Source organism: Castor canadensis, chromosome 1 (genome assembly GCF_047511655.1).
Source record: "Castor canadensis chromosome 1, mCasCan1.hap1v2, whole genome shotgun sequence".
Lineage (NCBI taxonomy): Eukaryota > Metazoa > Chordata > Mammalia > Rodentia > Castoridae > Castor > Castor canadensis.
This window is the reverse complement of record NC_133386.1, coordinates 89,911,199-89,938,338: the sequence shown is the minus strand read 5'-3', so window position 1 is coordinate 89,938,338 and position 27,140 is coordinate 89,911,199. Positions and strand designations below refer to the sequence as shown.

The 27,140-nt window shown below is 35.4% G+C and overlaps 1 protein-coding gene across 4 annotated transcripts in view; it reads right to left on the bottom strand.

Annotated features, from left to right (window-relative positions):
* Mei4 (meiotic double-stranded break formation protein 4) overlaps positions 1 to 27,140 on the bottom strand; it is a 178,294-nt gene that overhangs the window by 62,124 nt on the left and 89,030 nt on the right. For all 4 annotated transcript variants that reach the window (XR_012449834.1, XM_074079562.1, XM_074079556.1 and 1 more), the window contains one exon: positions 15,710 to 15,841. Coding sequence is in view for 3 of the 4 variants with exons in the window: in XM_074079562.1 (XP_073935663.1) it covers positions 15,710 to 15,841 (132 nt within the window). In the remaining variant the exon portion in view is untranslated. The remainder of the gene's footprint in view (positions 1 to 15,709; positions 15,842 to 27,140) is intronic.

Below are 27,140 nucleotides of genomic sequence, written 5' to 3'. Positions count from 1 at the left end.
GTGGCCCTCATCTCTTTCTATGCCTTTTGATTCCCTGTATCTTTGAAATTTTAGTGAAGTTGATATAGAATAAGATCTCCAATCCATGTGATTAATCTGACAATGTTGTTATCACTGCTCACTAAGCCTGCACTTCCCAAGGATCATTTATATGGTCTAGTGTCTGCCTTGTTTCTAGATTCTTCCTCTCTCTACCTATTTCATTTTACTTGACACACTATAGACACCATTTGCCTTTCTGCTGACTTCTGTCTTTTTAAAATGTTACTTGGGCCACCTTCCTGCTTACCCTTCCCTCAAGTTGATTGGTAAATTCCACTTGACCTTGCTAGGAAATGATTCAGGGATTTTTTCCATTCAGCCACAGCCTTGAGGAGAAATTACATTTTATCTAGAAAAACAGCAAACAGTTGATATAAGGAGAATGGCTAACCTTTATTTTAATGGGGATCAGATTGGAGCTAAGATTCCTTAACTTCCATACCAAATGCAAACTAAACACAATGCCTTTTTCCAAGGCAATTTTTTAGAATAAATTTTGCTTTGGTTAAAACTTAAAAATAAAATATACTCATAAATAAGTTTTCAGGAGTACAAACCTATGAATTTACTAATAGAATGCTTGTGAAAAAAAGAGTTCCCTTCTTTTCAACTTGCTGGAATGTTTAAGATTAATTGGAATTAGTTCTTTAACTATTTTGAACAATTCAGCTGTAAAGTTACCAGTCCTGAACATCTTTTTGAATGGAAAAGTTTGATTATGAATTCAATCTCATTATTGGTCTGTGCATATTTTCTTTCTTGAGTCAATCTTGGTAGGTTGGATTTGTCCAGCTTTTGTATTTCTTGTAAAAACTCTAACGTCACACTCTTCATCTCTCATTTTACTGATTTGGATCTTCTTTTTTCCCTTAGCCTACTAAAATTTGACATCTTTGCCTTTTTTTTTTTAAACCAATTCTTTGTTTCATTGATCTTTCTTTTTTTTTCAGTTATTTTTACTCTGGTCCTTAATTATTTCTCTCACCCAACTAATTTTGGTTTTGTTTATTCTTATCTTTCTATGTGCTTGGTATGGATTTTTATATGGGTTATTTGAAATCTTTGCTTTTTGACAAATGGACTTATTGCTATAAACTTCCCCTTAGTGTTGCTTTTGCAATATTGCATAAATACTTATACTCTGTGTTTTCATCTTGATTGTTTCAAGTATTTTTAAAATTCTTCCTATTAATGTCTTCAGTTACCCATTGGTCATTTAGGATCATGTTCAATTTCCATGTGTTTGTATATTTCCAGTTGTTCTTACAGTTGATTTCTAGTTTTATCCCATGTAGGTATGAGAAGATACATGACATCATTTTAGTTGTTTAAAATAAATTGAAACTTGATTTGTGGCTGAACATGATCTATTCTGGATAATGTTTTATAAGTTGATGAGAAGAACGTGAATTCTATGGCTATTGCAATGTTGTATAAATGTCTATTAGAGTCATATGTTCTTATAGTATGATTCAACTATCCAAGTTCTCTGTATACTGATTAAAATAGGATGTTGAAGTTCTCAAATATTACTACATTGGAGCCTACTTCTCTACCTACCTACCTACCTACCTACCTATCTATCTACCTATCTAGTTCACAGTTAGGTCGAAGCTATGTATAAATTCAACACAATCCCCATGAAAACACCAATGAAATTTTTCACAGAAACAGAGACAGCAATTCAAAACCTCATATGCAATGACAAATGATTCAGAATAGCCAAAGTGATCCCAAGCAGAACCAGCAAAGCTGGAAGAATCACAACACCTGACTTCTAAACAAAAGCTACAGTAACCAACATAGCATGGTACTACCATATAGATCAGTGTAACCAAACAGAGAATACAGAAATAATCCATGTTCATACAGCCAACAAGATTTTGACAAAAGGTCAAGTACATATACTGAAAAGGGGACAATTTCTATAACTCTTTCTGGCAAAACTGAATATGCAATTGCAGAAGGAAACTAGATCCCTGCCTCTCATCATACAGAAAAATCAAATCAAAATGGACCAAAGGCCTAAATGCCACCTGAAACTATGAAACTACTACAAGAAAATAGGGTAACACTCCAAGACATTGGTTTAGGAAAGGTGTTTTGGCTAGGAACCAAAAAGCATAGGCAACAAAAGTAAAATAGACAAATGGAATTATATCAAAGAGCTTTTGCACAGCAAAAGAAACAATCAACAGAGCTAAGACACAACCTGCAGAATAGCTGAAAACTATTCATCTTACAAGGAATTAATATTCAGAATATATAAGAAACTCCAAATATTTAATGCTGGAAATACCAAACAATCCAATTAAAGAACTGGTTAAAATTCTGAATAGACAGCTCTCAAAAATAAGATATTTAAGTGGACAAGTATATGAAAATATGCTCAATATCACTAATCATTAGGGAAATGCAAATCAAAACTACAATGAAATAGTACATTTTACCAAAAGAACAACAATAACAACAAAAATAAATGTAACCAAGGATGTGGACAAAGAAAAACAGATACACTGATAATGGGAATGCAGATTACTATAGCCATGAATGGAAAACAGTATGGGAGTTTGTCTAAAAAGGAAAACACCATAAAATCCAATAGTACCAGCACTGGGTATGTATTAAAACTAAATTATTGTATCAATGAAGTAACTGTACTCTCATGTTTACTGTAGTACTATTTACAGTAGCCAAGATGGAATTAAGAAGTTTGGTTATTCAAGTTAGGTAACTGGCACCAAAACAGTTACATGGGAGGAATTAGTTTTCTGTATCACAGTAGAGTAACTACTATTTACAAAAATCCATGATATATTTCAAAATAACTAGAATAAAATGAAAACCTAAACATAGACCTGCCATATGATATAGCAATACCACTCCTAGAGATATACCCGAAGGAATGTGAGTCAGGTTACTCCAAAGGCACCTGCACACCCATGTTTATTGTAAACTATTCACAATAGCTAAGCTATGAAAACAGCCAAGATGCCCCACTACTGATAGATGGATTAAGAAAATGTGGTATCTATAACACAATGGATCTTTATTCAGCTACAAAGAAGAATGAAATTTTGTCATCTGCAGGTAAATGTAAGTAACTGGAGAACATGATCTTAAGCTAAGTTAGCCAGGCTCCGAAGGCCTAAAATCGCATGTTCTCCCTCATACGTGGATTATAGACCTAAAACAAAGCAGTAGTATTATTGGATATGGGTTGGGCCTAAGGGGAGACTGCACATGGGAAAGACAGGGAAGGGAAGAAAAACAAAAAACTTGAATGTGGATGATGTGCTCACTGTATAGGAACAAATCAAATATAGTAACTTTAACTTGCAGAGGCCACTATGGGAAGGGGCCTGGTATAGATGAACCAACTTTGGTTGTAAAACACATATGCATGGAAACAACACAAAGAATCTCCCTGTACAGCTATCCTTATCTTAAACTAGCAAAAATGGCATGTTTTTCTTATTAGCTTTTATGGTTTTTCTTCAACAAAAATGGAGAACAAGAGGGTGGAACAGCTTCTACCTGAAGGCAGGGGAGAGTGGGAAAAAGGGGAGAGGTGGCCCAAATAATAAAAAAAAGATAAGAAAAACTGAAATTTCAAAAAGAAAGTTTCTAGCATATACAAGTAATTAATGTTTGATGAGATTAAAGTGCTTATTTGAGCACTACACAATATATACATGTAGTAAATTATCATATATTACTCTAAGATGTACATATGTATGTTGTATTTCAACACATAAAATAAGAAAAAAAACCCAGAAAAATCACAGACACTCATCTCATGGATGTTCTATAAGCGTTTGTTTACTGACTGCCTCTTCCTGAATGATAAGTATTTAGACTCTATTTGAAAATAGAAAGGAAATCATTCAAAAAAGGAGCTGCTCATAAAAATTTTGAATACAAGGTCTCAATACTGTAATGACTGAGAAATTAAAGTATCTTGATTTCACTCAGTTTTAAATACTTAAACAATGTAGGATCTTAGAAAATCAATACATCAGTAACAGTATATTGTACCCTTTAACAGTCACTTTATCGAAGTGATTTTCAAAATAAATGGAAAACAAAGGTGATTATGTCAAGGAGATGGCAAACACACAATAATTATGATGAGAAAATTCTGTCACTCCAAAAAAAATGACAGATACAGATACAGACACTTAAATTTATTAGTTAATAATTGAAACACTCCCAATGAAGTAATACAAAACACATTTGACAGGTTATTAGGAAGAATTTATATTCAGCATCATATAAATAATTTTTGAAGACTCACAAAAGCTGCATACAAATGAAAACAGCTAGATAAAAGGAACAGCAAACAAACCCACCTGTGAAAAATCTAGTCATGCTCATAGCAGAGATTATATGATTAAAATTGACACAAATATATTATCTACAATAATATTACTGCTATTCAATAAATGGAATGTTAATAAGTACCAACTGTAGAAGATATATGAATATAAAATATGCCAATGAAATACAAAGAACTAAGACAAATAGTAACATTAACATTGCATAGTTTATCTTATAGCCTCTGGTGTCAGATTTCCTGAGTTCAATAACCTAATACTGTCCTTACTGTGGACAGGCTACTTAATCTCTCTGAAACCAATTTCCCTCTTTTATAAAAAGGGACTAATACTAATTAATAGTGAGGGCAAAAAATAAAATGACATAACAAAATAAATATTAATAGCTATCTATTTAAAACAAAATATATGTAACAGACTTAGGGTTTGATACGTAACTGTACTAAACCAATATGTATGAAAGTAATTACTACTGAATATCCTATTAATATTTATTAAATGAGATCTTTACCTGTTATACAAATACATTAAGAAACAGAATGAGACTCTTATATAACGATATAAATGGGATATATGTCTCTGTCTTTGTATGTGTGTATATATATACACACACACACATGCACGCACACACACTTTTAAATAGTGACTATTTAAAAAAATGTGTTATTAAAAACCAAAACTTTTAAAAAGATAGTTCTTGATTATTTCATAGTATTCATTATATCAATCAAGAAATTATACTGAACATGTATGAAATTGGAAGAATATACCTGTAGAAACTATTCCAGGAATGGGGACAAGGGAAATAATGGAGAATGACTGAGCAGTGAATTCAACTATGATATATACTAAGAACTTTTGCAAATGTCACAACAATAACAAAAAATTATAGTGATCTAAAGGACTCACTATAAAAACAGTAAGAAAATCTATATTCACTTTAGATTCAGAAATGTTGTATTTAAAAATATATTTCAATTTATGTTTACTTTACACATAGTGGAGTGCCCAGATCTTAAATGAACATTTAGAATAATTCTTTTTCTTTTAAAAATTTTATTAGGATAAATTTAATGTACAGGGGGATTCATTGTGACAATTCCAAATAGGCTTATATTGTACTTTGGTTAGATTGCCCCCACTAACACTCCCCCCTCGACTTATTCCCTGCCCCACTTTAAGCAACTGAAAAAGGTTTCATTGTTTTATATCATATAGGTATAAGAAGTCCATTAACCATGTTCCTTCACCTTAATCTCTTATTTCACTCTCCCCCTTCCCACAAGTAACCCACATACACTGTACCAATTTTATTGTCCTATCTTTTGTTATTAATTTCTAAGTCAATGCTCAAAGGGTTCTCAAGGTATCTCTGTGGTGATTATACTTTACTTTCATCCGTTCAACCACTTCCATTACTCTCCCTTACCCCTTCCCTCCCACTCCCCCACCTCTTTTGACAGCTTTCAATACATATCCTTATATACTTCACCTTCACAGATGTTGTTTTACAGTATTGCTGATGTTCTACCTTTCTTTTTTCCTTTCCCTCCTTCCCCAAGTTCCATAAAACTGTCCCACTTATTATAAACATGTTCTACATATGGTTGTATATGATAATGTTTGTTTTGGTGTATATGTTTATTTTTTGGGTCTATCATACACATATGAGAGAAAACACATGCCCTTTGTTTTTCTGAACCTGGTTTACTACACTTAATATGATGTCCTCCAACTGCATCCATTTACCTTCACACCACATGGTGTCATTCTTCCTTATGGCTGAATAAAACCCCATTATGTACACACACACACACACACACACACACACACACACACACACACACACACACAGATTTTCTTGATCCATCCATCAGTTGTAGGGCACCTGGGTTGTTTCCATAACTTGGCTATTGTGAATAGTGCTGTAATAAGTAACGGTGTCCAAGTGTCTCTACTGCTCCTTTGGATATATGCCCAGAGGCAGTATCACTGGATCATAGGACAGTTCTATTTTTAGCTTTTTGAGAAACTCCATACTGCTTTCCACAATGGATGTACTAATTTGCATTCCCAAGAACAAATATAAAGGTTCCTGTTTCACCATATCCTCGCCAGCATGGTTTTTTTTGTCCCTCAAACATGCCATTCTGACTGGAGTGAGGTGAAATCTCAGTGTAATTTTGATTTGCATCTCTTTTATAGCCAGAGAAGTTGAATGTTTCTTCATCTTTTATTGGCCATGTCTTCCTCTTCCTTTGGAATTTCCTGTTTAATTCATGTGCCCATTTCTTCATTAAGATGTTGATTCTTTTGGAGGTTGAGTTTCTTGAGTTCCCTATAGATTCTGGATATTATTTCCTTATCAGATGAATAGCTGGCAAAGACTGTCTCCCATTATGTGGACAGTCTCTTAAGTCTACTAACTTTCTTTTGGTGTACAGCAGCTTCTTTAGTTTGATGCAGCTCCATATGAAAATTTTTTGTCTTACATGCCAAGCCATTTGCATTCTATTTCAGAAATGGTTCTCTATACCTATGTATTCCAGTGTATTCTCTACTAGTTCTTGTAGTTGTTTCAAAGTTTCAGTCCTAGCCAGGCACCGGTGGCTCACACCTGTAATCTTAGCTACTCAGGAGACAGAGATCAGGAGGGTCACGGTTTGAAGCCAGTGCAGGCAAATAGTTTGTGAGACACTATCTCAAAAAAACCCATCAAAAAAAATGACTGGTGGAGTGGCTCAAGGTGTAGGCCCTGAATTCAAACCCCAGTACTGAAAAAAAATAAGTTTTATTCCTTATATTAAAATCAGTTGACTGTAGCTCCATTGGTTTATATCTGGGTCTTCTATTCTAATCCATTGATCTTCATGTCTGTTTTTGTGCCAATACCATGCTGTTTTAATTGTTATGACTCTGTAGTATAGTTTGAAGTTGGGAATTGTGATACCTCCATCACCACACTCTTTGCTCAGAATTGCTTTGGGAATTCAAAATTTTTTGTGTTTTTTATCGCTATGAGGAATGTCATTGGGATTTTGATAGGAATTGCATTGAACATGTAGATTGCTTTTGGTGTACAGCCATTTTCACGATACTGATTCTGCCAAACTGTGCAGGAGATTTTTCCATCTTCTGATGTCTTTAAAATTTCTCTCTTCAGTGATTTATAGTTTCAATGAAAAGCTTTTCTTCCTTAAAAGTATTCCCAGATGTTTTCTTTGAAACTATTGTAAAAAGGATTGTTCCCTGATTTCTTTCTCAGTCCGTTTGTTGTTGATATATAGGAAGGTTACTGACTTCTGTGTATTAGTTTTTTATCCTCCTACTTTGGCAAAAAAGTTTATGATTTTTAAGAGTTTTTTTATGGAGTTCATGGGGGGTTAGGTATAAGATATCATCTGCAAATAGGGATAGTTTGACTTCTTCCTTCTCTGTTTGAATCCCTTTTGTTTCATGCTCTTGTTCTCTGGCTAGGAATTCCAAAACTGTATTAAATAGGAGTGGGGAAAATGAGCATCCCTGTCTCATTCCTGATATTAGCAGGAATGGTTTCAGTTGTTATCCATTTAGTATAATGCTGGCTTTAGGTCTGTCATATATAGCTTTTATTACATTGAGGAACATTGCTTCTATTCCCAGCTTCTTAAGTGCTTTTATCATGAAAGGATGTTGAATTTTGTCAAAGGCTTGATCTGCATCTATTTAGATGATCATGTGATTATTGTCCTTGCTTGTGTTTTTATGCTGTATTACATTTATAGATTTTCATATATTGAACCATTCTTGCATCACTGGAATGAAACTGACTTGGTCATGGTGTATGATCTTTTTGATGTGTTATTGAATATGGTTTGCCAGGCATTTGTTGGGAATTTTTGCCTCTATCTTCATTAACGATATTAGTCAGTAATTCTATTTTTTTGTTGCATCTTTATTGGATTTTGGAATGAGTGTCATGCTGGCCTCGTTTAATGAATTTGGTAGTGTTCCTTACCTTTCTAGTTTTTGGAAAAGTTTGAGGAGTACTGGGGTGTTCGTTATTCTTTAGAGGTCTTGTAGAATTCAGCAATGAATTCATCGGGTCCTGGGCTCTTTTTTTGTAGACAGACTATTACTGCTTCAGTCTCTTTGCTTATTATAGATCTGTTTAGGTGGAAGATTTCTTATGGTTCAATTTTGTACATCTAGAAATTCAACCATTTCTTCTGGATTTTCCAGTTTGTGTGAATGTAAGTTTTCAAAGTATGACCTAATGATCCTCTGGATTTCATTAATATTTATCATCATGTCCCCTTTTTCATATTTAATTTTATTAATTTTGGTCTTTTCCCTCTTCCTTCCTGTCATGTTGGCTAAGAGTTTATTGATCTTGTTAATCTTTCTAAACGAACTTTATATTTCATTGATTCTTTGAACAATGAAAATGATCTCATTGTTCTTGGCCCTGATTCTTTTATTATTTCTCTCTGACTGCTAGTTCAGGGTTTAGTTTGTTCTTGCTTTTCTAGAAGCTTAAGGTATAGTATTAGGTTGTTTGAGAATTCTCTGGTTTTTGTAACGTAGGCACTTATAGCTACAAACTTTCCCCTTAACACAGCTTTTGCTATGTCTCATAGATTATGATTGGTTGTATTTCCATTTTCATTAGATTCTCAGAACTTTTGATTTCTTCCCTTATTTCTTCAACAACCCACTAGTCGATCAGCAGTGTGCTGTTCAGTCTCCATGTGTTTGGATATCTTCTATGATTTCCTTTGTTTTGAAGCTCTAGTTTTATTCCATTGTGTTCTGACATGATACCATGGGTTCTTTTAATTTTCTTAAATTTGTTGAGACTTGCTTTATGTCCTAAAATCTGATCTTTTTTGGAGAAAGTTCCAAGAGCAGCGGAAAAGAATGCATGGTTGTTGGGTAAAAAACTCTGTAGATGTCTATTATGTCCATTTGGTCTAACGTGTATTAGTTCTGAAGTTTCTTTGGTGATCTTTTGCCTGTATGACCTATCTGTTGGTGACTGTCAGGTGTTTAGTTCTCCCACTATCACTGTGTTAGGGTCTACCTGTGATTTTATGTCCATTAGTCTTTTTTTTAATGTAGTTGGGTGCCCCTAAGTTTGATGTATATATATGAATTAGTATTGCCTCTTGATGAATTGTCAGTTAATATGAAGTGACCTTAATGGAAGTCTCTTCTGATTTGAGTTTGAAGTCAAATTTGTCAGATATAAGTATAGCTACTTCTGCCTATTTATGGGGTCCATTTCCTTGGAAAATATTTTTGTGCCTTTTACTCTTAAGACAGTGTTTATTTTTTTCAGTGAGATGTATCTTTTCTAAGCAATATATGGTTATGGTTGGGTCTTGTTTTTTAATTCAATTTTGCTATTCTATGTCTTTTGATTAGAACATTGAGGCCATTTACATTCAGTGTTTGTATTGAGAAGTGTGTGGTGTTCCCAGTCATTTTTATATTCCTGGTGTTTACATTTTCCTTTTTTCCTGTTCTGCTTGGTTAAAAGGGTTTATTCTTTGTTGCCTCTTTCTGTTACAGTCTAATTTCTTCTTCTGTGTATAAAAGGCCTTAAATATTTTCTGCAGTGTTGGTTTGGTAGTTGTGAGTTCCATTAGCTTTTGCTTCGTGTGGAAGGTTTCAATTTCTCCTTCAATTAGGAAGGATAGTTTTGCTGGATAGACTAGTTTAGGTTGACAGTTGTTTTCTTTCAGGGCTTGAATAATGTTTTAGCATGTCTTTCTTGTGTTTTAGAATTTGGTTGAGAAATATGCTGTTATTCTACCTGATTTGTTTTTATATGTGACTTATCTTTTCTCTTTTGCAGCTTTTAGTATCATTTCTTTGTTCTGTACACTGAGTGTTTTGATTTTATGTCTGGGATTTTTTCTTTTTTGGTACTGATGACTTGGTGTTCTGTAAGCCAACTACAGGTAGATGTCCCTCTTTTTCTAAAGGTTGGGAAGTTTTTACCTATTATCTTATTGAATATGTTATCTATGCTTTTAGTCTATAGCTATTCTCCTCTTTCTAAACCCATGATTTATAGATTTGATCATTTTATGGTGTCCCAGATGTCTTGCATGTTCCATTCATATTTTCATATTCTTTGACGTTTTGATCTAATTCCTCAACTTTGCTTTCTGTTCCTGATACTTTGTTTTGAACTTGCTCTACTCTGTCTGCTAAGCTTTTGATTGGGATTTTTATTTCATATATTGAGTTGTTTGTTTTAGTTTCTTTTTCAGGATTTCTCAATCTTAATGACTTCCTCTTTCATATGCTGCATGATCTTAGTTTTATTCATCTGCTATTTGAATTCTCTTTGAGCTCTTTTAGTTGTTTATTCATATCCTCTGAGTTCAGACACTAGCTTTTGTGTCTCTTCTTTAAGCTCATTAATCATTCTTACTATTATTTTTTGTAATTATTTGATATTTCCTCCTCTTCACTATTGTTTAGATCCTTAGTGTTGGAGTTGGCTTTTAAGGGAGAGCTGTTGCTTTGTTGCTTCTTGTTTCTGTGTTGAGATTTACACATCTGGGGTTGTTTTTGGTTTGGGGTTCAAATCCCTTTTGCCCCTCTCGTTGGGGTTTATGAAGGGTTGTACAGGATTGGGTGGTAGTTGAGGTCTGATGTGGTGACTTGAGGCTTAGCTATTAAAGCCTACAGTTCTTAAACTGCCTCCTTGAAATTACAGTAATCCCTCATGAAGATGGGTTATTGCTACTAGTCCAGTATCTTGGTTGTCTATTGGAGCAAGGATACATCTTCGTGGTCCTAGAAGGCAAAAGGTAGTAAGGGTTGTGATGGGAGTGAGACTGAGGAAAAGCTGTAGTGGGTAATATGAGGTGAACAGTTTATGTAGCAGGAAGGGGTGCCAGTTTAAATATTAGAAGGAGATGATTAAGAACCAGACTGGGATGTGGTGAGGAGATTCAGTAGATACTGAAATGGGTGAGGCAGAGTTGGGTGGGGAGAACAGTAGGGAAAGTTAAACAGTTATATAAAAAGATATGGACACAACAAAATTGCCAGGATATCTGGGAATTGATTTAACCACTAATAGTATTGGTAGTAGAGGACTGTGGGTGGGTGAACAGTAAACGGGGAAATTAAGAGCTACGGAGAAATTCTGTTTGTTATTAGGGGGAAAGTATGAGTTGGAGAAGGTGACAGAAAAGGGGAGAAAAGGAAATGATTTAAGGTTAAAGACTGAAATGCAGGTTATAGGGTTCTCCTAGGATCATGGCCCAGACTGGGAAGGGCAGAGGATAAGGCTTAAAACTGGGAGGCAAGAATGTCAGGCTGTTGTTGGAGTATACAGCACAAGAAGATACAGGTAGGTGAATACAAAATTGACACAACAGTCTTATTAGCGACAAACACAAATTTTACATTAAATAAATTACAAATTTTCTAGCACTCTTGAGAGCAGCTTATCTTTTTACTACCTCTATGACTAAGTCTTTCAGTCCACTACATGGCAGTCTAATTGGATACCTGGCTCTGGAGCAGTGTCTGAAAGTGGGGATGAGGGGGTGTTTGGGGATCTGAGCAGGGTCTCTAGAGTTTGTATTGTCAATTTGCCAATCTCATGCCATCACCTGTTGCAGCATTACCCTCTTCAGGATCCCCAGTACTTACAAGACTGTAAGTCTACTGTGCTCAGAGACACGTTTTTGCCAGATGTCTTAAACAATGGAAGTCTCCAATACCTGCAGTTCTGAGGAGGCCTTCACTGTCAAAGGCCCTGTTTTTGTACTGCCCAGGAAGGTCTGGGTTCAAAGGTCGCCACGTGCTGTACCTCAGCTTTTACTTGTGGGGCTTCAGCAAATTTCCTCAGGGAGAAGCATGCCAGAAACCTTGCACTGCGATGGTTCTTACAGTGAAGATTGCAGCTTTCCCTCCCTCATTGGAGAAGCTGACACTCCAGTTCTGTGGACTAAGAGTGGGGCTCTATGGCGAGTGAGGAGGCCTCTCAAGCAGGTGCAGTGAAGACCACAGACACTCTGTGCTTGGGGAAGCAGGCTTCCAGGTCCTGAGCAGCACTGCAGGGTGGGCAGCAGCAGGACATGGAGTAACAAAGCACGCAGGGTGTATGCTCTCTGCCACTGGTGGAGCAGTGGACCTAGAGCCTGCATGTGCAGGGGAGAGGGCTTCCCTGTGTGATTTTAAGAGTGTGGGGTGTGGAAAGCAGAGAAGAGGGGTCATCGAGCTGTGGAGCCTCTGTACTGTGGTGAAGTAGGACATACCAGCGGAGAGCGATGGAGTGGGGGAGCAAGGGAGCAGAGAGCATTCAGGGGTTGGGGAACAGGAGTGCTGACCTGTGAGCCATTTTTTCCACATTGCTAGTTACTTCTATTTTTGTGGGTTTGAAGAGAGTTCTGCTTCTTGCTGGTTATGGGACCTTGTGGGTGTCCTCTGGGTTCTCCAGTTTTGTCCTTCTTCAGGACTGTTGGGCTCGGGAATTCAGGGATGTCAACAATCCACCATTTTGCCTAGGAATCTAAGGGAAGTTTCCAACCCCAGATTTAGTGTTCCTTCCTCTCTGTTACACAGCTTGATAATACCCATTTAGATGAATTCTGACAATTGCATATACTGTGTAACCCTACTCCAATCCCTCCTTCCCCTCCCCAATCACCTGAGTCAACAACTGGATGCTTTTCATCACCCATTAGTTTTTGACCCTTTCACAATTTCTATGAAATTATATATCTTCTCTTATGTCTGGCTTATTTTACTTGGCATCTGATTTTCTTTTTTAGATTTATCTGTGATGTTGTATCATTGGTTTAATACATTTTATGATTGAGTGGTTTTCCATTATTTATATTTAGGATGGATGATTTATTGATTTTTCCCTTCAGTGGCTTGTTTTTAGATTGATACTCTTAAAATTGAACATTCATGGATGATTCTCTTTTTTTTTTTTTTTTTTTTGGCAATACTTGGCTTTGAACTCAGCACCTTATATTTGAGTGTTCTACTACTTGAGCCGCATCCTCAACTCTTTCTGGTGTGTGGTTGTGGGAGTCATTCCTGAAAGTACAATCTACAGTCTCTTTTCTTAATTCTTCCCAAAATTCCATAGCTATTCATGAATCCTGTGCTTAAACTGTCTGCACTGTATTCTGCTAGACACAATGCATTCTGCTATCTGCTAATAAGAATGCTGACTAATAGTTTCCTTTTCTTTAGCCATTACTAATAGCTTGAAGGATTGTTCAAAGGATTGATTGGGACAATTCATTTAACACACATCTGCCAGAAACTGGTTATTATTTGCCTTCTTTTTTCTATTATTACTTTATAGTGATTTAACAGTCAGAACACCTGGGTTTCAACATGGCCTTAGTATATGTTCTTTCTCTAATCATAAACTGGGTAAAAGCTATATTCTATATCCTTATCTATAAACTGGGCAAACACTATAAATACTTCATGATGCTACTGTGGAAATCAAATGAGAATATATAAAGAAAAATTTCCTTTCTTTTTGTTATTCTCCAAACAAATAATCCAAATCAATTAAACTTATTTCCTATATTGTTTCTGCTTGTTTAGTGCCAAGACCTCATCTTGTTTCCTCAGAATCCTTAGCATACCTCTTTGTACATCACAGCCCAGGGCCTTTGCACTCTGTTATCCAACTCAGTTAGATATTCAATTTGCTTATTTGATCCAAATCCATTCTACTAGTTCCTTTCTTTCCATGAAGTATTTTGGGGACTCATAACCTACTGTAATCTTGGAACTTAAAACCCTTACAAACAGCACTACTAATTTATGTCATCACTTTGCACTTTAAAGTTAGTTGGTGTGGCTTGTTTCTCCTTGAATTTTGTGACAGTGACCTTCACAAAAATATCTATCAGAGCTCTTTGAGAGAGGTTAGCAGTTAGTATTCACTTGAATAATTATGGACTAGATGATAGGCCATGTCATACAATGAATTCAATTAGATTATATAAAAGCTTAACAGTGTATCATTAAATGCAGAGAACTTCATGTAAGGACTTAGTTAAAAGCTATTTAAAATCATATAAATTTTTTTTTAGTGGAACTGGGGTTTAAACTTGGCTTTGTGCTTGCTAAGCAGATGCTCTACCACTTGAGCCACCTCTCCTGGTTATTTTGGAGATAGGGTCTTGGGAACTATTTGCCCTGGCTGGCCCTGAACATTGCTTCTCCCAATCTCAGGCTCCCAAGCTCACAAGCGTGAGCTGCCAGTACTTAGCTTATACACACGTTTTTATTATTAAATTTCCCTTTAGCAAAACATGTTTTCCTATCTCTGATTTAATTTTGCCTCTGAATTCAATGATAGAGATAAGAATATTAAAAGAGCAGACAAAATGAACACATGGAATTTACCAGCATCAACATTGAAATATGGGAATGACTTATGTTCCTTGTACACATTTGTCAGAAACGCCATGTAAAATTTTACAGATACAAGGGCTTGGAGTACTGGTATTGAACTTAGGCTGTGATTTGCAGTCATCTGGAGTGCTTTAGCCTGGTATCTCATTCCAGAGAACTCCATTTAATTGAATTGCATACGGCATGGCAACAGCATATTTAAAAATTAGTCAGATCATTCTCTTAGGCAACTGGGAATAAGAACCATTGCTTAGAGCCAAATCTCCATTTATGGCTTTCTCTACTTCACTATTTTCTTCTCTGCTTTAGGAACATGCTATCTGCCTGGAAAGATTTAAGACCGTTCATCTAAACATTCTTTTGCTGTCACTAATGGAACCTTTGCACACGTACACACATAAGGAGGACAAGATGATTTTATTTTTAAGACTATTTTCTGACAGTAACTTTCTGAAATTTGAGTTGGTATTAGTAATATTCACACACATGGCAATTCACACCTGTAATCCATGCTATATGACAGGTGAGAGGGGAGGATCTCAGTTCAAGGTCAGGACAGGCAATGGTTAGCAAGATCCTATCTCAAAAAACAAGCTGGGCATGGTGGGTCATGCGTATAATCTCAGCTAGGCAGGAAGCAGAAGTAGAAGGGTTGCAATCTGAAGTCAGTCTTAGATAAAAAGCATGAGGCCCTATCTGAAAAGTCAATTAACATAAAGGCTGGCATATGGCTGAAGTGGTACTTTCCTAGAAAGAGCAAGTCCCTGAGTTTGGACCCCAGTATTGCCAAAAACAGTATTGACATAGATTAGAAATAAGGTAATAATTAAAATATCACCCTGGCAAGAAGAGAGCAGAGAAGAAAGAAGAAAAAAAGCTTGTAGTATTACTATCTATAAATGAGAGTTACAGTTCCAAGTTATATGTACCTGATCAATGGCTCCCAGATCATCAGCAAAGCTGTTTACTTCTGACAGAAGTAGAGATACAATAGATTTTCTCAACAAGCTGCAACTTCCTAGGGTTACCAGACTCTGAGCGATATAATGTTGCACCTGAAACTAAAGATAAAAATGAGTAAGTTTCGACTCTCTATCAAGTCAAGCTGAAGTGGATTTAATAGTCATTTTCCAAGACTTTACTACTAATATAAATGCTGTGCGGAATACATAAATGTCAACAAAATTTTGGGTTAGTCTCAAGCAAAACTGTGATATAGACAAATTATAACAATATAGGCACTAAGATTTTACACAGCAGTTAAATGAAAGACAGAGTGCTAAAATGGAAGCTTTAGCTGAAATATCAAAAGATAATATAATGTTTAGGTGGCACACTATATATATAATGAATAATGAAGCTGATGGAACATAACACTTAAACCCTTACTGAATAGAGGACAAGCAGAAAGGCAGATAGAGAACTTTGAAGATGTCTTTGGGGAAAGCTGTTGTATGGGTCCCAATTCCACACTGGAAAGGGACATGTAAGAGGGAGTCCCCTATTTCCCAAAAGTCAAAAGAGAGGAGCTTTACAGTGAGAAAAATGGGGAAAACTGAGTTTTCACATAGAGGCAGCAAAAATGGTCATAATTAAGTAAACTTAAAAGGACATTAGGAAGCAATAAATTATACCTTATAGTTATTAGGAATAAAGCCATTTGATTACTCTCATATTAAGGTATGTAAAATTTAAGATTGGGGAGATAAAAGAGGCTTTAAGCAGGATCTCAAGGCACAGAAATGGTCATATACTTTGTCATTGCTCTAGATAAGCTTAAAATGATACTGAGGAGACATTGCTTTCAATGCTAAACAAATAATACCAGGTGAAACTAGGAAATGTCATCTCTGTGTCTTTAAGGATAAGCCTTACCTGTAGATATTTCTCAAATTTATATTTTACTAGCATGTATTAATTTTAAAAGTTAACCAATGACAATAAGAAAATGAATAGGTTATAGAGTTCAAGAGAAATATCTACTATAAATCTGGACATGCATAATTACTTATTAATAATATTCTAAAGCAACTTAATGCTGAAAACACAAGTTATTATCATAAAAATGATAAATTATTTCCTAATAATGTAATTGACTAAGATTCACATCTTACGTAACTCCACAGTACCATTTATTAGATTTCAGTCTTTATAGCATTTTCACATTTGTACCTAAAAGAAACTTTTCTCTTACTCAAGCTCTGACAGATTTCTGCTGGTTATTTTATTGATGCTTTAATTGAGTACTTACTTCTTTTCTCAATATTTAATTCTTTAGGCAGTAAGTCTGACATGAAAGAACAGTTCAGAGAAAAATAAAAACCTTGAGAGAGAGGTGGTAAACTATGATGGTAGTGATGGACTTAAGTTTGCAGAGCTTACTGCTGTCTGATTCAAATCCCAGCTTCACTACTTACAAACCTGTACTACCAACTGAACTTAATCTTCTATGTCTCCCACCTTCTGACACATCAAGAATTACGTCTCAATTCCTCTATTTTCTATTATTCTGCAATAAATATATACTGATTGTACAAACCAAGAACAATAGAAACAACAAAACCTCTGCTCATAACAAGAAAACAAACACATTTTAGAATATATTGCTTCTGAGAAGCTGGAAAAACAAAGTTTGAAAACCTTCTTCCCCACAGTGCCAGAAGGATGCCTATAAAACTTGTGAAATAAGCAAAACATCCAATATTATCAACCATAATGTTTAATACAAATTTGAGTAGTCACAAGGAACTGACCACAATAGTCAAAAATTAGCAGGACATAATGTCTAGAGAATTGATTGCCACAACTAATTCACATTTCTAACAAGACAACATGAGTGAGGAGTTCTGCAACTCCATGGGATCTCCAGGATCAGAACAGTACAACTGTGCTCTAGAATAGAAGCTATTGTACAAAGATTTTAAGATGTGAGTACAACAAAGTGAAGGTACATGCTCCAAATTCAACTGAAAATAAGTCAGAAGAAGCAATATTCACTCATATATAAAATATATATATATAATATCTTACTTAGTTTACTAAGTCACTATGTGACTGTAGAGTAATAGTTTCTTCTGCAAGAATTACCTTCTTAGAATTAACTTCTAATTACCAACAGTAATGTTTTAGAAATAAGTATATGTGCCATGATTCTCTATAAAATAGGGGGTTATTTGTGAAAATATACTTTTCTAAAGAACAGGACAAAAGAAATTAAAGCCAACTAGTCAAAAGTAAGTAGGTATACAGTTATTCATTCATGCTTTACATCAAACATTGAAGTCACATGCCAGCAACTGAGCTGGCTGCCATTACCACTTGAATTCAATGAGAAAGAAAATAAAATTACTTTTGCTCCAGTAGTTACTTCTGCTTATGGTGGGAAAGACACTTTAAAAAGTTATCAAAATGCAATCCAGTTTGATTCTGATGGGAAAGCATGCTTTTCAAAAAGCTCCAAACATTTATTTTCATACAAATGTCACATGAACATAAGAATGAAATGTTTATATTATTTATGAGGGTGAAGAACATTTGAGGAACTGAGTATTGGCTTTGAAAGAAAGGTACTGGAATTAAGACTGTTAATTTAGATACAAAGCTGGTTAGTGTTTAGGGAACTTTCCTGTGCCTATCCTCACAGAGAGCTACACATTTCAAAAGGATATGAGGAACTATCAAGAAAGACATGGTTTAGGGCCACACACAACGTCTCACACCTGTAATTCAGCTACTCAGGAAGTGGAGATAAGGAGCATTGAGGTTTGAGGACAGCTAGGGCAAAAAGTTAGACTCCAACTCAACCAATAAGCTGGATATGGTGGTACAACCTGTCATCCATGCAACTTGGAAGGCATAAATACGAGGATTGCAGTCCAGGACAGTCTGGGCACAAACAGGAGACTTTATTTGAAAAGTAACTAAAGCAAAAAGGTGTGGGGGCATGGCTCAAGCGGTAGAGCACCTGCCTCATAAGTGTTAGGCCCTGAGTTCAAATCCTAGTACAGCCAAAAACGAAACAATAAAACAAAAAAGTCTATGAAATTTTTTGTTTTTCTGAACCTAACCCATACACTAGGAAAAATGCTGGCCCTGTTGTCTATATTCTTTTTTTTTTCAGTTAAACCAGGAAAATGTATGTGTAAGAGTACAATTGATCTATAAATAAAATGCTGGTAACATAAATATTTACGAAATTCAAAGCAAACAAACAACATCAGACAAAACCAGTATCATCCAGCAACGAATACATGATGAGCTGTAGTTTCATATGATTCAATTTAAGCAGATACAGATCATAATGAACAACAATGAGCAAGGTAAAGCAAGTTATTGGAATATTTACACGTATTTCAATTTACAAAAGGTTCAAAAACAAAGCTAAACTGTTCTTTAGAAGCACAAAGAGGTGATATAACTATTTTTAAAAGGAAAAGTTGCAGCATAAGAAGTGTTTATCTCTTGAGAGGTGGTGGTGGGAGTTAGATGTACTGTTTTTTTTTTTTTTCCTGACCTGAGGGTGGCTGGTTACACGGGTGTTTATTTTCCAATCATTTGTTAAAATGTGGTATGTGCTCTCTGTGTGTAGCATATGCACTTTTTGTATATTTTGCAATTATAAGGCCTAAAGTTAACAGTATAATCCTAATACTCTTGTGAAAGCAAGAGGATATTATAAGAATTGAGCCCAGGAATGTGTGGGTCAGTACAAAGAGGGCAACAGAACAAAACGATAGAAAATTCAGGCCTTCAGCATGTTAACAATGGGTTTTCCTGTGAGGACATGTTATTTAATTATCACAATAAAAATAGGAATTCTATCTAGGAATATAATAAAGTAGTAAAAGACGTAGAAAAAACAGGTACAGGAGACAAAAGCATTTAAATTTAGTGACATTCTTTTGGATACAGATGGCAAATTTTGTCCTTGTTTGAATGTAGAATTTGCAAACATCATGTTACTTCCACACTCTACTGTCCCTCACCCATTTTATGGAGAAAGTTAGTAACTGAGAAGGGTTTGGTGCTAATTAAAGGTCTAGCTATTTTAAGAATCCACCTATCCTTTAATCAGCACTCCCTGTATAGGATTCCTTGTCCTTCTACGGATGTAAAAGTAAACATGATAGTGATTATAGGAAAAGAAAGTGATGTCTGCTTGTCTAAAATGTCAATAACTTCTTTCACATATCAAGGATGTAGCAAAGTGAGAGTTTAGAGGCAGGGGCTGGAACACTGTGTAAAGAGAACAAGCAGAAGAATGGCCGGGGGATGTTATGTCAGGAGAGTGGCATGGAAACGCCTAAAGATGATTTCCTCCAACTCCCAGGGCTTTATTTGATTTTGTTTCACCTCATCTGGGTTTCACTTTCCTTTGGTCTGTGGGTTGATTTCTATTGACCTGAGGTAGATTTATTGTCCACCAGAGGCCAAAACTAATTTCCAAATGTGCCCTCACTATACACAGCCCTGGCACAGAGTCCTTTAGGGCATCTCCCTAATACCTCTTCTGTCACTTCTGTTGAACACTTGAAGTATGGGGCTAATATTTTATGACCATGGCATTTTTATTAACACAAAAGGGTTATTGCTTCTTTTCTTACTGACATTATAGACTAAGGAGTTCTCTCTTTTCTGTAATTGTAAAAGGTTGCTTTGTTTTGCCTTCGATTTCTACATGTTCTAGTGTAACAACAGATCACTCATGCCTTGTTCTAACAATTCTGTAACCGCTTTTTGCTGTCTTCACCTCAGTAGCTTCAGCTTTACTGTTTCTTCATCACCCCTACATAAGAATGTGTGTTGCTATTATCTCTTCTACAGGAACATAGCTGTAAGTATAATATAGTATCTAAATATGAGCAGCTGAATTAAGATAAAATACTATCTTTGCTAGATGTTTTTAATATACTGTCAAACCCAACTTTGGTTTGGTTTTTCTATTCTTTCTCTTATGAAAACACACTTTAAATAATTACTAGTAGCAAGCACTCAAACTATCACTAGACATTTTCAAGCTTAAAATTTACCATTGCAGTATTGTTTCACCCATATTCAGTAACAGTAAGTCAAACCTTTAGAACAAATACAAGCTAAACATAAATTATGTAACTCGACTTCAAGTAAACCCTTAAAAATGTAGTCCCTAATGATGACTTCAGCTATAAACACTGTAATTGTTGAATACCCCTGTTTGGAACAACCCAGTTGTTAATACTTAATTTCAACTTGTCCGGAATAAAGCCTTGCAATCATTTGAATGTGTTTTTTTTTAAAGACTGTATTTGCTCATCCCTTCAGGATATTCATCATACACTCCTTCACACAAATTCAGACTCCACTTCTTATCTGATTAGAGACTACAGGTGGTAAAAACATAAGTATTAACTCTGTTATTCAATGTAAACTCCTAGGCACCAGTGTAGTTCTATGAATTATTATATCAACACAGAAGAATGTACAGTAATGATATCTTTGGAATATTTTAGTTCTTTAGAATGTAAGCTTATTTGAAAAACAGAGTTGAAGAAGTGTGTTAGAGGCTGCCTGGCTTCTCACTAGATCCCCTTTCTTTTCCTCCAGGCACAGTGTGATGCCTTATTGCGATTTAGGGAATCATTATAGCAGTCAACTTAACTTGACAAACACAAAAGCTATGGACCAAAATACTCAATTCCAGCTCCCAGACCAATAGGGGCTGGCGACTGCTCACATACCAGCTCCTCACGGGACCACTTGGAAGAACCCACTGGCACCAGACAGCTCATCCCACAAAGAAAAGCCTGGGCTCAAATACTCTGAGCCAAACCCCCTTCCCACACCCACAGCCCAGCATACCAACCTTAAGAAGGGGCAGAGACAAAGTGAGATGCCCTGCCAAAAGTGTCAGCACCCGGTATTGAAATTAGAGGAAAGAGTCTAGAACCCTCATTGAACTGATTTTTTTACTTAATATTTTTTTATTTTTTACTTTCATTTTTTTGTTTTTGTTTTTCAACTTATTATTACCTAGGCTCCCTCTCTGTCCAAATATCAATTTGCTTACTCTCCCTTGCTCCACTTTCTTTTCTCTCCCCATTTTTAAATTCTTTACTATTTTTTTCATTTCTTTTCTTCTTTCCTCTCTTCCTCTCTCCTCCTTTACTTCCTCCCCTCCTCCATCCTTTCCCACTACCCCTACCTACTTCACACTCACCACGCACCAAGTAGTCTATTATACCAACTTTATAAGTTACCACCATCCTTCTCATCCCTCTGTACTCCCTGACAATAAGACCCACTCCCACAAAGACTAAATTACAACTTTTTACACATCAGGGCCTTATTACTCTGCTGCCCCAACACTGCACACCTTTTCTCCCTGTTTCCCCATCCCCACTCCCTCCCCTCTCTTCTAGCACCATCTTTTTAATTATCAAAGTAATTATCTCTATGCAAACAACTGTTATCAACAAAATAGCCACTGTTAATAGATAATATTGCCATAGGACTCCTTATATATTATATAAATAACTGGTATAGCCTTGAATTTGTGACTATGTTAATGACAAATTATACTTCCAGGTTAGGCAACAGAAATATTGCAACTTAGCTAACAATTAAGCTTGTCAGACCATAGAAATCAGGTCAAGGGAAAGATAACAGGTGATTAAAACCCCCAAAAAACTCTGCAACACACAAGGAAAGCACAAAATAGAAACATGGGCAAAAAAAGAAGGCAAGGGAGTATGACTCCAAAAAAGACTACCAAAAATGTAACAGAAGATGTAGTAGGTAGTGAAGGATATGAATCCCCAGTTGCTGACCTCAGATGAATAATAAGAATGTTCAATAAGATTAAAGAGGAGCTTAATGAGAATGTGCAAAACAACTCAATGATATCAAGAGAACATGGATCAAAAAAAACTCATGAAGAAACAGAAACAACAGAATGAACTCAGAATTTCAACAAACTCCAAAATGAAATTAAGGAGATTATACCAGAAAAAAAAAAAGAAGACAGCAGAAGATATGAAAGAGACTATAACGAAGATATGGAAAGTTACAGAAAAAAGACTCAAAGAGGAATCCTGGAAATAAAAAGTCACTTAAATCAAATAAAAAATACAACTGAAAGCCACTCCAGCAGAATGGAACAAGGAGAAAACAGAATTTCAGGGCATGAAGACAAAACAGACATTACAAACAGAAGAATGCTAAACAAAAGACACAAGAGCTGCAAAAGGAATATACATGAACTCTGTGACTCCATCAAAAGACCAAACCTGTGAATCGAGTCACTCAAAGAAGAAGTCCAAGCCAATGGTATACCTAATATATTCAACAAAGAAATAGCAGAAAATCTCCCCAATCTCCAGAAAGAGATGCTTATTCAGGTACAGGAAGATTCCAGGACAACAAACAGACATGAATAAAACAGAACTCCTCCATGGCATATTACAGTTAAAACAATAGCAAGAGAAAAAGTATAGAATATTGAAGGCTGTAAGACAGAAATATCAAATAACATATAAAGATAAACCCATCAAAATTAAACCAGACTTCACAAGCAAGAAGGGCATGGAGTGAGATATTTTGAGCACTGAAAGAAAACAATTTTGGTTCTAGGATACTCTACCCAGCAAAGCTATCATTCCAAATTGAAGGAGTAATAAAAATCTCCCAGAATAAACAGAAATTAAAACAATACATATTGAATAACCACTACAGAAGATCCTGAAAGGAATCCTACACACAGAAGATGAAAACAAACATGGTCACAACAGGATGTGAATTATGAAACCTCAAGAAAAGACCAGAGAAGAAATAAGAGAGTAGTGCAGGAATTACTTGCACACACAAACACACACACACACACACACACACACACAATGGTAGAATCATCACATACCTCTCAATATAAACACTGAATGTTAATGAACTCAACTCCCTCATCAAAAGACACCAATATACAAAGTGGATTAAAAATAATCTCTTTTATAAGAAACCCACCTTACAGACAAAAACAAACACTGCCTAAGGGTGAAAGGGAGGAAGAAGATATACCAAGCCAATGGCCCCTGAAATCAGGCAGGAGTAACAATACTTATATCAGATAAAGGGACTTCAAACATAAATTATTTAGAAGAGAAAAATAATGTCACTTCATATTACTAGAAGGAGCAATACATTAAGAAGAAATAACATTGTTAACTTACATGCACCTAATGTTGGGGTACCCAAATTTGTTAAACATACATTTCTGTACATAAAAACACAGAATACAATACTCCTCTACCACCAACAGATAGTTTATCCAGAAAAAAATCAACAAAGAAATTCAAGAATTGAATGACACCATAGATCTAAGACTTCTACAGAGTCTCCACAACAAAAGAAATAGTCTCTAAATTGAAGAGGCCACCCACAAAAGGGGAGAAAACTTTTGAAAGCTATACATTTGACAAGGAATTGATAACAAGAATATATAGGGAGCTTAAGAAACTAAAATCTCCAAAAATCAATGAACCAATGAAATGGGCAACTGAAGTGAACAGAGCTTTTACAAAGGAAGAAGTCCAAATGTTTAAAAATCACATAAGACATGCTCAACATCCCTGACCATGAAGGAACTGCAAATCAAAACTGCCTCACTCCTGCTGGAATGGCTACCATCAAGAACACAAACAACAAATGTTGGTGAGGATGGGGGGAAAACATTAACTCTCATACACTGTTGGTGGTAATGTAAGTTAGTACAATGACTATGGAAAACAGTATGAAGGCTCCTCAAAAAACTAAAACTAGAACTGTCATATGATCAGCAATTCTACCCTAGGGATATACCCAAAGGAATGTAAGTAAGGTCATAACAAAGCACCTGCACACCCATGTTATTGCACCATTATTCACAATAGCTAAGCTAAGGAAACAGCCAAAATGTCCCATTACTTATAACTGGATCAAGAAAATGTGGTATTTATTTACAATGGAATTTTATTCAGCAACAAAGAAGAATGAAATTTTGTTGTCTGCAAGTAAATGGATGGAAGAGAACATTAATCTTAAATGAAATTAGCCATGTGCAGAAGGTCAAAAGTCACATTTTCTCTCATATAGAGAATACAGACCTAATACAAATACAGCAATATGAAAAACAGGTCATGCTAAGGGGATTTCACATATGAGAGGGGGAGGGTAAAAGAAGGAAATTGAAAACACGAATATGGTTGATGTACAAGCTATACAAGAATGAACACAGAATTCTTAAACCACTTGAAACAGCCATAAGGAGACTAAGGTATAAAGGAAAAAAAATAGAGATGATGAATCAAATCAGGCTGTAATACATACACATATGGAAGTGCCACAAGGAAACTCCCTGTATAGTTATCTTAAACAATCAAAAATGTCATTTTTTTCTTTTTTTCTTTTCTTATACAAAACCAGAGAATAGGATGGTGGAACATATCCTGCCTGGGTGGTACCATTGGGACGGAGGAGCAGGTAGGGAAATGGTGAAGGAGGGTGAATATGGTGCAAATACCGTGTACATATGTATGTAAGTAGAAAAATGATATCTGTTTAAACAATTCCAGGAATGGGGGAAGAGGAGTATAAAGGAGAAAAGTCAAGGGGGTCCATTCAAGTACGTTATAGTTGATATATTGTAAAAACTTTTGTAAATGCCACAATGTATCCACACACAACAATAATAAAAGTACTAAAAATCAAACAAACAAAAATATTATTTTAATTTCTAAGGAAAATGTATACCACCTGAATAAAGATGCAATTTGCAGTTATAAAAAAACATTGTGTTCGAATCCATTCCACAGACCTCCCCTAACAATTGCTATATGGAACTGTTGTTCCAAAATTTATGAACCAAATTCTCTGACATTCTTCCAACTGGATTGCAAAGTCAATGTCTCTTCCTCTTAAAAATGGATGGATTTTGATTTGTCACTCAATAGCAATCCCAAGTATTTCTCATTTATAAGAATATTTGCTTTTGAAAACTCTGGCCACCACATAAGCAATCTGATTAAACAAAGGGGCTATCATGCTGTGAGGAATTCAACCTTCGGCCATATGTAGAATCGATTTGCAAGACTTCATAAGGAAAGAAGCCTCAACATGACATCAGGGTCTAGTTCCCAGCTGTAAAGATCAAAATGATGACCTACACACAGCAGTCAATGAATCCAGGAAATTAATATTAAAATTAATTTTCAAATTTATTTCAGAATAATGCTAAAATTTCGAATGGTTTAAACTGGAAATCCTAGTACTCTTTCTAATTTTTGTTGATTATCTTGATCAACTTTTTAGATGAACTGAGTATGACTCATCTGCTACAGATTAAATATAAGAGCTTTCTTCTTACTGATGACTTATCTTGTCAAATAAATAGCTTAAAAAACAAAGAAAGCTACTGCTTAATTATGTTATAAAGAGCAATAAGATTAACTACACTAGAATTAAAATTGTGAACTGGGTAGACACTTTAGAACACAAATAGATAATTGTCAATTACTGCAGGAGGAAGACAGCTCATTCAGCAAGCCAGAGATACATTGTATAGTGTTCTCTTCCTGAAGGGCTCATAAGGATAGAGATTTCCACTGAGTTAGATTTTCAAAGGAGACTAAATACATAACAGCTTTTTATGGATGCCTGGGTGACTATTCTGACAACTTTCTTGAAAAATCCTATATTCTTTTTGAGAAAAAAAAATTAGCTCTGCTCCATAAGCATTTATATTATTGTCATCCATGCTACAAAAGTGTGATAACTTTTTGATGGGGAAAGTTGTCTAAAGATTCAAGTCATGTCTTAATTTTCATGTCAGTTTTTATGCTTAGTCAACAGATGGCCAAAGTGTGTGTGCTTCAGTTAGCACTGCATAATGCCAGTACCTCTAATACTCAACTGGGAGTTCAATTTTATTGCTGAAATCTCTGAACCCAAAGAGCCAGCTATTAATTCTCCTGACATTCCAGCATATGCCTGCATTATAGCACTTCTTAGACATCACTGATAGTGTTTGCATCACTATCTCTCTATCAGTGGTCAGCGCTTGTTAATCCTTAAATTCTTGTCTTCAGCAAGGTCAAAGTACACAGTATATGATTAATAAACAATGAGAATCATTTAACAGCAAAAACAATGCTAAGACAACCAATATTTTACAAAAAAGAACAAGTCAACTAATCATTTCTCTGGCATCTCTAATTTCAGCTAAATATCACCTTAGATCACTTCGAAGCAATATTCTAAGCAATATATGTGACCTATATTAGCTAGCCTGCCTTTACCAAAGCCTCCACTGCATTATGATTTGATCATGATTATGATTATGATTATGGTGCTATTCCC